General features: G+C 41.1%; 1 protein-coding gene across 1 annotated transcript in view; it reads left to right on the top strand.

Annotated features, from left to right (window-relative positions):
• Window positions 1–196: 196 nt before the first annotated feature.
• The window catches only part of LOC104618695 (early endosome antigen 1-like), a gene marked incomplete at both ends in the record, with an annotated part of 36,183 nt that continues 22,937 nt past the window's right edge, over window positions 197–13,442 (top strand). Inside the window, 2 exons of the mRNA XM_010284353.1 lie at window positions 197–619; window positions 9,366–9,497. Of these exons, the coding sequence (XP_010282655.1) occupies window positions 197–619; window positions 9,366–9,497 (555 nt within the window). The remainder of the gene's footprint in view (window positions 620–9,365; window positions 9,498–13,442) is intronic.

Genomic DNA, 13,442 nt, shown 5'->3' with positions numbered 1-13,442 from the left:
CCTGGGCAGAGCCGTCGCGGCGGCCTGGGGTTCTTTCGCTGGGGGCCAGCTGGCAAACGGGCTCCTAACGCCGAGATCCAGCCCGGCAGACACCGGCCAGCTGTCTCCCTTATTTTAGGAACCGGCTTTTCCGGCAGCTCTGCCTGGTTTGAAAAGCCAAGTTGTGACACTTTTTGAAACCCTTCTCGCCTTCCAGAATCCTTGCGTAGCTCCGTGGCAATGCAAGCCGCCATGCAGTTCACTCGTGGCTCTGGTGGAAGCTGTCAGGGAGGTGCTGGTGAAGGGCAGGTGTCAGCATGGCTCGGCGAGCCCTTCGTCGCTGGCGCCCTCCTGGAGAATGCACCGAAAAGGGTTGAGTCACGCCAGCGTGGGGAAGGCAGCGCTCCAGATCCCGCACCGCAAGACAGTGGTGTCGGTGTCACGCAGAAGGCGCTCACGGATAGAGGGGAAGCCAACTGCCTTCTGCGTTTTATCTGATGTTTCTTTCGAAGCGTGCTGTCTGCATAACACCTCTGTGAAAGAGCGTTTTATTGGACATGCTGGCGTGCTTTCCTTACCTGCCATGCAAGGAAGCATTGCTAGAAGAATGAGAGTTAACGGAGGGGAAGAAAGTACATCGGTATGCATACCGCCAACTTTTTCAGCATAAAGCATGCCTGAAATTGTTTTTCGGTCATAGACCCTGAGCAGGTGAAGATCGCTCTTGGTCTATTTGGAGCTTCGTGTTTACAGGGAAGAACTTCCTTCCTGAAGTTTGATGAGAAGCCCTGCTAACAAGCAGGGAAACTTAGTACGGATCTAATTAAATATTGGCAGCATTTAACTGGGTGTTTATTGATTCTGAGAAATAACAGGCTGTCAAGGAGACCTTCTATGATGTAGGAAAAAGCTTGATACAGCGCCAAAGGAAATTTACCCCCAAGTACAAGTTCAACTAAACACTTCCTATTAAAAATCTAAAGTCAGTGCAAAAGTTTTCATGTGTTAGAAACAGCCATCTCCTCTAAAAAGTTTAAACAAGTAACTATTCCCTAGTGGCTCCCCAAAATTACAGGATTACAGTTAATTGCCAACAAGGTGAAAGAGACTTCTTCTTGCCCAAAAAATAAATAGAGAAATCTTGAGATTTTTAAAGATGTTAATCTTTTAATTGGTGCAAGTAACTATGCTCTTAAAAATCCATCTCTTATTACGAGGGCTTTTAGGCCTTGTATAAAAGTAGCGATTGTATTCACGACCTCATGCATACCTTTTTGACTTACGATCTGCTGTTGGTAAAGTATGAAGAAGACTTCTGATCTTCTTTGGTGTTAATAGTGAGCTTTAGCTTACTGTCAAATTTCTTCATGAAGAGCATGAGTATTAAGCCACTTTGGTCACACAACCCCAGGCTACAGGCCTGGGGAGGAGTGGCTGGAGAGCAGCCCGGCAGAAAAGGACCTGGGCTGATTGACAGCTGGCTGAACATGAGCCAGCAGTGTGCCCAGGTGGCCAAAAAGGCCAACAGCATCCTGGGCCGTATCAGCAATAGTGTGGCCAGCAGGAGTAGGGAAGTGATTGTGCCCCTGTACTCGGCACTGGTGAGGCCGCACCTCGAATACTGTGTTCAGTTTTGGGCCCCTCACTACAAGAGGGACGTTGAGGTGCTGGAGCGTGTCCAGAGAAGGGCAACAAAGCTGGTGAGGGGACTGGAGCACAAGTCTTACGAGGAGCAGCTGAGGGAACTGCAGTGGTTCAGTCTGGAGAAGAGGAGGCTGAGGGGAGAGACTTTTGCTCTGTACAACTACCTGAAAGGGGGTTGTAGTGAGGTGGGTGTTGGTCTCTTCTCCCAAGCAACAAGCGATAGTACGAGAGGGAATTGCCTCAAGTTGTGCCAGAGAAGGTTTAGACTGGGTATCAGGAAAAGTTTCTTTATGGAGAGAGTGGTCAAGCATTGGAACAGGCTGCCCAGGGAGGTGGTGGAATCACCATCACTGGAAGTGTTCAAAAAACATGTAGAGGTGGCACTTCAGGACATGGTTTAGTGGGCATGGGGGTGTTGTGTTGATGGTTGGACTTGATGATCTGAAAGGTCTTTTCCAATCTTGATGATTCTGTGATTCTGTAGTGGCTTTCGCGTGTCTGTGGCAGTAATTTGAAGGTCAAGGAACTTCCTCTTGACCCTTTACTTGTGCATCATTAGTATAGCTGTCAAACCTGTCCCCCTTCCAGTCACTGAAATGTCATTTCTTGTATATGTATTGGATTTATTATTTGATTATAGGTGATGCCATCCTTTCTAGCTGGATGGCTAGTCATTACTGGTGATACAACTTGAGTTATGAAAGTATGTTTAAAAAAAAAAAGGAATTCCTTATTATGTTCCTTTCTTTTTTGTAACTCAGCTGGCCATCAAGCAGCAAAAGGAGGACAAAAGTTACAAAGATACTGCTTATAGTTTTAGTCACTTATTTGAAATTCTGATTCCTGAAGTCTTAACACATCAGATGTGTCTTTTTTATACTTCTTTATATTATATTTTTTATACTTCTTCTGATCACTTTTTTATTTCTTTCACAGTTGTAATTTCTGTTTTTAAAAGCCTCTTCATGGTGACTTTGAATGGCATATTTTCAAAATAGAAAGTATTATATACTCATTACTACTGAACATTGCACATTTATGTTTTGAAGTTAGTATCTCCATCCTGTCTTCAACTAGGTGCTCATTTTAGGTCCTTTCCCTCCAGGCTGTTTCTAAATTTTACATATGTTCCAGTGTGACATCTCAGGGATCCATCTGTTCTGTACGTTTGCACTGTAAAACACCCTTTCATTCATTCTTGCCGCTCTTCAGTTTCATGCATTGATCGTCGTACTGATCTAGAAAAAGGTAGTCTCTCCCAAAAGACATCTGTGTGGAATGTTTGAGACACAACTTTCCTGCACAGATATTTTGATTTTCATCAGCCCTGCATATACGTATTCTTTAGAGACCTGTCTTGTCTTTATTGCATTCAACTCTTGAAGGCCCTTCGTGGCTATTGTGTACCCTCTCAGTTGTTCATCTACTAGTGGGACAGTGGCTGTTGCCTCTGGTCTGTTAAAGCAGAGCTCACTTCTTACATTTGCAAGATACCAAAACTTGAAAAAAACCCACAAAAAAGCCCTCCTCCTTACGTTTTGTAAGGAGGAGGCATTTATTTTCAGCTGGTGGAAAACTGATTACTTTGACCTTCTTCTGAGTCTTCTTCCCATTACTCATGATTTGTCTTGAAGCGCTCATCTGTTGGGGCAGTGTGACCTACTGTTTACATTAGTTTTTGTCATCTTTGTGTTTAACTGGCTGTCTACAACTTTTAGTGGTTGTACTGTATTTGGGTGGTAAGATCCTATTGCTCTGTTTCTAACAATGCTTCAGTTCTTGGTCTTGAGATCTTGGGGTCTAGGTAGAGAACAGGGATTTGCTGGCATTTCTGTAGCTCGGGTAGTACAGTCACCTTTTCTCTTACTCCAAGCTCAGGAGCAGATATTTACTTGTCTGGGATGCACTGCGTATCTCATGCCTTACCTATAATTTTCTTTTTGCGTTTATAATTGCAGGGCTGGCTAGATAGTGTATTTACTCGGGTGGAGGCTGAACTGCAGCTGTGTCTGTGCCCTCCCTGGGGCGTCGAAGGGAGCATGTGTGTCTCTTCCTGGGCACAAGATCTGCTTGTGTGGGACCGATGGCATGATGGGAAGGAAAGGTTATATGAACTGTGAAGTCAGGAGTCATTTCGTTTTACGGAGTCATGAAATAGCATCACGCTGCTTTGGAAGTAAACAATATTACTGTTCTATATTGCACTGTACTCAGTTTCTAGCACTGAGAGTTGTTTGATAACAAGGACTTTGGCCGCCTTCTCATTCGTGCATCTTGTTGGTTGCTTCAGGACCTATGTTTAGACAACAGTACCCTTCCGTAGTATTTAAATCTCTGCTGGCAAAACAGATTTTCAAAGATATTCAGACTTTCTCAAGGCTTAACATATTTTTTCAAAGGTTTAATTTATTCTGAATTTAAAACTGCTGAAAAGAGTATCATAACTGAATGGAGTGTAGCTATAGACAGATAAATGACTATGCAAAAATGGCACGGTAGCAATCCATATTTATACTCTGTCATTTTAATGAATTAGCTCAACTCATTCATTATATGATTTTCTATTCCTTTTCAGAAAATGAGCTGCAATTGTTGTTGTCCTTTTTGTTGTTAATGATGTTTCTTTATATTAGCTTTCAGTTTTGAGACAACACAGAACAACATTATGAAGTTTACCGTATTACTTCTACAACTTTAGTGCTAGTAGTAGAACCATATGCTTCTCTGCAAAGTTGACAAATACAACTCTGACAACTATGAAAGAAATATGCTGGGTGAGAGACTATTTTTGCATCAGTCTTTCAACTCCAGGTATGCCTTTAAGGGTCAAATGTTAATTTTGTAAAAATACATATACAGAAGCCTGTGTTTCTTATGGGATTCATAAGTCATTCTTTTGCTCCCCTGTATGGTCCAACTGAAAACAAAGAGCATCATTCTGAGTCTTTCCTTAGTTCACAATGTCTGAGTTATTCAATGTGTTGTTTGGTTTTTGTTTGTTTGTTTGGATTTTTAAGGAACGTGATATAACAGTGGTCTGGGAGCCTAGCTTAAACATGTATGTGAACCTATTTGATCATGCAATGATCACGTAAAAAAACATTCCCCATCCCCCATTATTTGGCTGGTGAAGAATGTTTAGATTATAGTACAGCCTTGAAAGATAAGTTAATTGCATTTATGGTCTTGGCTTCCATAACACCCTTCCAAATTTGTGTTATAGTCTGTATTACTTTGCAAATGGATGCTATGGTGTTTCTCCAGATCTTCAAAGTTACTTAATGACCTCTTTCCTTCCTACTCTTCTTCCCTGTGCATGCCACTCACCATAAAATGCCACCTATTTGTACTAAGCTTTCTAAATCTAACTTGGAATTATGCTTTTTCCTTTAAAGAGGCCACACTGTTTTTTGAAAGGTTAAAAGGATTTTACCAGGTACTGTTTAATAATTTCTGTCTTGTATATTGTGCGTAGTAAGACATGCCACGCGGTGCCTTTTAGTGTGATTACAATGTGTCTGAAAGTGTTTCATATAGCAAATACTTTAATCAACCACATAGTAATAACACTGTACTTTTAATACAAGAGCTTTCATCCTGGAGGTTGTAATAATCTCCCAATTTGTAGTGCTAGAACTAGCAGAACTTAATATGCAAATCTTACTGTGAAATGCAGTCAGCTCTGGGGTGAAATGTGATAGGCGATTAACAATGCACAGTAGCATTGTGTAAGAAGTTATGATATAAGGTGAAGAAAATATCATGCTAATTGTCACAGAATATTCTTAGTTTTGGGATGAAATGATTCATTAGGTATGCTGAAAGGATGTGCTCAGGTATTGGAAAAGTGGAGGTGTATGCTGCCTCTCTGAAGAGACGGTTGGACCATCTCTTATTGCCATTGCCCAGGCTATCAAGTTTTGTTCAGGTTTTCCCTCTGCTCTCGTGTCTTTCTGCCCAAGGCTACGTGAAGGTAGGTTTTGGAGCTGAAGAGTGGAACAAAAGGCTTCCACTTCTTGTAAAGCATTAGTAAAGAAGTGCATGTACATTAATGCTGATACTTTCTCCATTTCAAAACATCCCGTTGCTACTTGTGGAGGTAGATGCTGGGACAGATAGAGGTCTAAGTTCTCAGGCTTCCTAGAACACAACGGCTGCCATAGCTAATGGCCATACAAAAGTCTTTTTATCATACTGAGATTTCTAAAGCTTTTTACAAAATTCCTTTCAATAAAAAATTAATTCTTATATTGTGAAAGGTCCTTTATGGAAGAAAGCTTTAACACCTGACCTCTTCATCTTCCCTTATGTAGACATGTGTATGTACATCTTCTTTGGATTTTGTGTTCTCGCACAAAATGAATTCACAAGTGAGCCTTACCTCTGGGTTGCACGATTGTGGTTTATGGATTGCATGGAAAGGAACTTCTGAACTATATAAACGGAAGAAAACTTCTTATAATATTAGATGCAATATTCTGACTTGCCTGTCTTGCTGAGAAACTTGGCTACACCTTACCAGTTGTTTTAGATATTAGTCTTCTGACTGTCAATGCATACAATCTACGTCTTCATTAATGGAGTTACTAAACTTGCATTTCAGAGCTCTCCTGCAGGACATGCAGGGCAGTGCTTCAGAGATCCCAGAACAATTTGAGTGGGAAGGGAGCTCAGGAGCTCTCTAGTCTGAGCTCCTGCTGCGAGCAGGACCAGCTTGGAGGCCAGGAGCAGGCTGCTCAGGCCTGGCCTCATGCTGGGGACCCTTTTCCTTATGTCCAGTGGGAACCTCCTTGTTTCAGTTTTTGCGTCCTGTCCTTCCACTGTGCGCTGCTGGGAGAAGCCTGGCTTCCTCTTTTTGATGACCTCCTCGTAGGTGGTGGTGGGGCTGCTGTTAGGCCCTCCTAAAGCTGTCTCTGCTCCAGGCTGAGCCAGCCCTGCTGTTCCCTCAGCTTCTCCCCATAGCGCAGGTGCTCCATCCCCAGCTGTCTTGGTGGCCTTTTGCTGAACTCACTCTGATTTATCAATGTCTTCCCTGAACTGGGAGAGCCAAAACTGGATGCAGTATCTCAGTGTGGTCCAACAGGTGCTGGTCAGTGGGGGATGATCACTTCCCTTGGTGGTTGGCTGGGATAGAGTTGTTTTTTTTCCTGGTGGCTGGTATGGTGCTGTGTTTTGGATTTGGTATGAGGATAATGTTGATAACACACTGATGTTTTTGGTTGTTGCTAAGTAGTTGTAGTGCTTATACTAAGTCAAGGGCTTCTCAGCTTCCCATGCTCTGCCAGCGGGGAGGTGCACAAGAAGCTGGGAGGGGGCATAGCCAGGACAGCTGGCCCAGACTGGCTGAAAGGATATTCCCCGCCATATAACGTCATGCCCAGTACATAAACTGGAGTTCACCGGGGTGGGGTGGGAATCGCTGCTCAGGGATGGGCTGTCCATCACTGGGTGGTGAGCAATTGCTGCATTGTGCATCACAGGTTTTTGTATATTCCTTTATCAGTAATATTATTATTATTGTTATCACTGTTGTTTCCTCTTTCTTTGCTTTCCTACTAAACTGTTTTTATCTCAACCTATGAGGGTTTTTTGGGGGCTAATTCTCTCCCCTATCTCACCTGGGGGTGGAGGGGGCGAGTGAGCGGCTGCGTGGTACTTGGTTGCTGGCTGGGGCTAAACCATGACACTGTTAATACAACCCAGGGTGCTGGTGGCCCTCCCTGCTGCCAGGGCGTGCTGCTGGCTTCTGTTCGGATTGCGCCTGACGTGAGTCCTGGGTCCTTTCAGCAGAGAGGCCGGTGGTGCTGCCAGGGTTTTTCCTTCCCAGGCACAGGACTCTGGATTTTTCCCTGTTGAATTGCATGAGGTTCCTGTTGGCCCGTTCCTCCAGCCCATCTAGGTCCCTCTGAATGGCAGCCCTGCCCTTGAGTGTATCAGCTGGTCCTCCCAGTTCAATGTCATATGAAAACTTGATGAGCGTGCACCAGTGGTCCGCACTGGGATGTGCCTTGTTTACTGTCAGTGTCAGTGACCTGGAGAAGTACTAATGCCTTCACTTTGATGTGCTTTGCATGTGCACGGTATACTTTGCTTACACCTTTTTTGCCTCTCATGTTATTAACTTGGAGAGCTCGTGTCACCTTGCCCATTGCTTTTGTGCGCTGTACTAGAAGGAAACTATATTGTGTTCTTATTTTCTTTAGAAACGTAAAACAGCTAAAATAAAAAAAGTCATGGGAGTAGGAAAACCAGCGTATGTTGATCACTTAACTGATAACCCTAGAGAAGGCTGGAATGAGGAGAGATGGTCCTGTCCTTCACTTACTGTCACCAACCCCAATAGCTTGCTGCTTCACTCCTCCTCACTTCCCTTTGGCCAGTCTTCGGAGCCCTTCTAAAATTGAACTGTATCTAACTGGGAATTAACTCGTTAATGAGTAAACTTGACCTTCTTATTACATATTTTTTTAATCCGATTAGTAATAAAAGGCTGTTATCTTTATGAAAGTTGGAAATAGAACATTCTTTACAAAACAAAGCATGAAAATGTACTTAATTTTCAAAGTATGGAAAAGCATGAGGGCTGCAGATATCATATAAAAGGTGATATAGCTGATTTGTCTGGGAAAAAAAGAGGTTATATTTGAGCAAGAAAATTCTAAAACAAATAAAGTTTTGGAGACACCAAGATCTAGCAACTAAAACTATTTATCTACTTCTGTCGCTCTCTGTAGATATATTTAAAATTCTGTATCTTTCTCCCCCCCATATTAAAGTAGCAGATCCTTTATGGCATTAGAAGTATTTCCAGATGGGCTGAAATACAGCAGTAGCATTACTTCATCTCATTTGCAATTGCCATAATGGAGTTGGATAATGAACGTCTATTATTTGTTGAAACTAGGGTTGCATACCAATATTAAGGTAATTTCTTTACTGATGTTTGCTTTGAAAGGCTAACTCTTCTGCCATTCGTCAGGTAGTGGCATTCTGGAGATGAGTAAAAGAAGTTAAATAATATTTAAATCAAAGCTATACTTAAATAAGGGTTATAAGCTCTGATCCATCTATCCAGATTTTGAATTGTAGTATTTCAAATTTATTTGCTTATTTTCTCTACATCTGTAGTTTCAAATCAATACTGTTGTTTTGATTTTCAACATATTCATAGGAGTTTATTTTTATAGGTTGTCTTACTGGTTAACATGCTTTAACTTTACCACAGGCTTGCTTTTTATTTTTATTTTTTCCAAATCAAGGCAGTGCACCTGCTTGCGTGCCTATTGTATCAGTGGAGTCCTCAGTCTTTAGTTTTCTGTTTTTCAATTGTTTAAAGGCTTGTTCAGATTGTAGACAAGTTATCAAGCAAGTAGTATGATGCTAGTTTGCTGCTTCTGAAACTCTTCAGATTGTAATTTCTACTGTTTTCCTATTGGATATAGAGACCTAATTTAACATCAGAGTGTGCGATACAAGGACAGAGTTTAACATAATTCTTTGTGTTGAGCGTTCATGAGAGGAAGTTGTTTAAAATCCTGGCCTTTGCTTCTGGTGTCTGCTTATTCTTTGATGCATGGAGAGTCTTGGATAAAAGCTTTTGTTGAAGTGTTGCACTGAAAATTATGTAATTGCTTGTCAGCTTGTTCACTTCATTATTCTTTTGGAAGAAAATTACTTCTGTATTCCAGCAAGTAGAAGAGAGGCCTTTGCATAGGATACATACCATACTTTATTAAATACAGTTTGTAGTCACTCATTTTTCTCCCCCCCTTCTATTTCAGACTCCAGGTAGAGGTGGATCTCAGAGCTCGGATTCGGATTCATCAGCCACACCAGGAAATGCCGTGGACGTGAACAACGAAAGCTCCTCCGAGGTACTGTACACCGTACATGGGACTGGAGTCTTAAACCTTGGGTGCTGTTTCTCTGATCCACGAAGCTGTTGCGAGAAACTTTTTATGGCCTACCTAAATAACAGCTGTAATAAATAGATACTCAGAAGTGTAATCTAAGAATTGGTTGTTGCTTAAATAAAAAAGGGAGGCTAGGCCATATTTATATCTAACTGTTAATTAGGCTTAACTATCTAAATGGTCACAGGCAATCCTTCCTGTAATCCTAGAGGTGAATTATTAAAATTAAAAGCAATGAGACATCAGTTTAAGACTCCTCATTAATAAATCTTTTATGAGAGTTCTGAAAAACGAGGCTTAACGTTTTATCACACTTGTACTTTTCACCTTGCTTCTGCTAAGCTATAATCTATACTGGAAACTTCTTCCTCCTTGTGAAATATCAAGTGTGGTTTTTTTGTTTGGTGTTGGCGTATAAATCTACCACTTGTAAATCCTGTCCATTTTTTATGTGCTGTATGCCATACTTAACTAGCAGAATAAGTTGTTATTCTTGCTTCAATCCCATATTACAATGTCTTTGGATTTACAGTGTTGTCAAATATTAACTCTGAAAAATGCAACTGACTCCACTGGCTGTTGAAGCTAGTATGTGCTAATGTAGCTTGATTACCTAGCTTGAAAATGTTTCAAGCTTAGCATACAAATGCAGTGCAAGGTTAATTACTCTTACTACAGCATTAAAGGGAGCAAAGTGCCCTTTCTTACACTGAATAAAGTGTATGATGATTCAAATACCCCTATGTCTGCTAGATAAGAGATAAGAGAAACTTTTGCTGTGCTGTTTAAAATCCTAATTGCCTTCCATCTGTGCATCTGCTTATTTCTTATTTCTTGAAGCCTTATTACAGTCAGTATAATCAGACATGCCTTAATATTTTTCTGCATGTTATACATGTCATGCATTTGTGAGTCCAATCTATTTTGTATGCATATTTACACCACCCCTGAAGCAAATAAATATTCTTAAATTGCAGACTAAAATCTCATTACTTTTGTAGTTAATTAAGGCATAAAAATGCAATCAAAGTTTGGCTAAAATTGCACAGTTCTGTAAACATGAATGCAATATCACTGATGGTACAGCTGGTGTGTGTATCACAAGGTACCTCAAGACTAATGTAGTAGTATTTTCTTGACATAGGACGAGCTTCCAAAGCAGTGGTGTGCCCGCACTATTGCACCATTGGCTTTTCTTGTTACTGAGTCGAAACTAGGTCAGACCAAAGGCTGCCATGTCGCTTTTGGTTGATACTGTATAGCACGAAAAAGTATCTTTAGCTGTCGGAAATTCCACCATCTGTTGCATTAGTTGCAAGTGATGTGTTCTCCCTAGCATATAATTTCAAAATCTGTTTGAAACTGAGCTCTGAAGCTGGTGAGGGGTTCTCACTCTTCTGAGATTCACGCCTTATAGCACGCAACTTGAGCCTTTCTTTTGGCCTCCCTTTTCCTGTGCAGCTGGCCTGAGGTGGTGTCTCTCTGAGAACTTCCCTTTAGGAGCACCGTAGCCAGACTTTGCAGAATGTTTGCTCTCTGTTTTATCATTGTGTTCCCACCCGGTTCTACAGTGTAACGTAAAGTCAGAAATCCAGTTGACTTATTTTCTTGGCTAGATTTTCTAATTTGTATTGGTGCAAGATTCAAATGGAGAGTAATTACTAAATCTGTGCAGATTCTCATGTTTCCTACCTTCTCAAGCCTGGCTGAAATCAATCCTGATTTTTGAGAATTGTAGTATGAAACGGAAGGAGTGGGGAAGTCTGAATTCAAAGTGTTCCTTGCTCAAGGAGAGGTAAAAATCTGTTTTAGTCCTGTCTGTGGCCACATCAGCATTTCAGATCACACAAGACCTGTAGTCAAGTCTAGATACGTCTTTTATTCACTGTGCAATCTGCCCAAGGAGGAAACGTTTGAGCCTATCCTACCTTTTCAGTTTAGGTCCCAGTGCAACTCCTTCTGCAGTACCGGGTTGCTGAACACTCTGTGCTTGCAGTGGATCCACCAGCGTGCTTATAGTTTCATTAGTGTAATGTGGCTGCGTTAGCCAGACAGGTTTGTCACAGACAGCCTTTTTGGAAGGGGGCTTAACCTTTCCATGCGTGCACAGAGGATTGCGTTCAGTCTGTTCTGCCTTGCCTGTAGCACTCTGCCAAGGAGGTGCAGGCATCCTCCAGCCAGGAGTGTGGACAGAGGCCTACCACTCTTTACTCTCCACCCTGCTTTTTCTAGGTGTTTAAGTGTGTAGGGTGTGTCTAGAAGGTGTAAAGCTGTTGTTCTCCAGAAACCGATTTAACTTTTGGCCTTGGTAAATCTCTGGTGAGCACGCTGAGTTGTTTTTTTTTTTAAATTCTACTGAGGAAGGCGCATATTTTTCCCTAAGCAAGCATGCCAGCCAGGCATCACTGTGAAACATCTGAACACCCTTATGGGAAACTGCGTGGTGGATCTGATGTCTTACAATGGTCCGTTCACAATTTGTTATGCAACTTATTCCTCTGTCACATGAAGGGCATACCAAGAGTGTCTGGAAACACATAGTAGTATGCAGCATAGTGCTAGCTTTTTGAAATGTGTTTTGGATTTGTGTATTTTCATGTTCTTAACGACTGTTCCTTCTTGCCTTCTGCATGGTATTGATATGTGATTTGCAAAAGCTATCTTTCCAAAAGGAAAACAGACTTTGCTTTTGGTGCTTGTAGAGAACTTTCAGCATAAGAATTTGAACATCATTTGATTCCAAATCTGCTTTTTTGCCATTATTAGTTTCTTAAGAACAAATATACATTTCACAGGGCTTCATCTGTCCACTGTGTATGAAAGTGTGTGTAACTCCCACTGATCTGTCTGAACATTACCACAATGAGCACACTGGGACAGAAGGAAGACAGGATCTTCGTGACCTTCCAGCTGTTACTGTGGGTCTTGTTTATTTTGTTTCAATAGCTTTGGTAATGGGCTGCTTTAAATGAACATACATCTTTTTCTCGTGGCTTGGGTGTCAGCTTTTTAAATTGTTTCTTTTGATTCCTTGCTGAAACATAATTTGATCTCTTATGCATGATTCCAAAGTATACAGCAGAAGAATTAATCTATGTCTAGCTTTCTGGTTTGCTGTTGTCTCTCGCATAAAACATTTGCGGCATTGGGAGACTTGCAGTTACCAATGTATTCTTTTTGAGGAGCTTTTGCTTGATTTTCTTGTAAATAAGACTATTACAGTACTTGATTTACTTCAGACTCAGTGTAATGATAAATACAGTATTGGATCTGGTATATCCTTTGTGAAAAGACAGGTTTTAAGCTCTTATTAGCTAAATATTTTTAAAGCAGCTTTCTAATGGGAGATAGCTATGTTGGGTAAAAGACGGAACAGAGGACAGAAATATAAAAAATTTAGAAGCTTCTCTTCTTGAACATGTTTAAGATCCTTATGTATTGCAGCAACATTATAAAATACAATTGTAAAAACTATTTTTTATACAGAATTTTATTGGAGTTTTTTAAGCCCCCAACAAAATGCAAAGGCTGTTTCTGTTAACAGACATTATAAATAGTACTGTATTTCTAAATTCTTCCAATTGTGGAGTGTAAAAACTGCACAATTAAAACAAAGTGTGGGGTTCTATACTCCTCAACTGGAAAAATTTAGATTCTGTAAGGTAACAGCCTCCAGCTGCACAAGGCTATCTGAATTTTTCCTGCTGTGAACCTTCAGAGAGTACATTTGACTTCTGGGGACAGGCAGCTTGCCGTGCACTAAATGCATTTGTATGGAGGTGACGTTTTGCATTCTTTCTGCTGACATTACTTTTGTTGAGTTTTGGAATCAAAGTGTTTATTCTGGGCTGTGTGAGCAATGTGATTTTTATTGTGTTTTTTTCTGTATGTATTTGCTAAGTAGTG

The sequence above is a fragment of the Phaethon lepturus genome, unplaced genomic scaffold (genome assembly GCF_000687285.1).
Source record: "Phaethon lepturus isolate BGI_N335 unplaced genomic scaffold, ASM68728v1 scaffold48443, whole genome shotgun sequence".
NCBI classification, from domain to species: Eukaryota; Metazoa; Chordata; class Aves; order Phaethontiformes; family Phaethontidae; genus Phaethon; species Phaethon lepturus.
The sequence above is the reverse complement of the archived record's forward strand: the minus strand, read 5'-3'. Positions and strand labels throughout refer to the sequence as shown.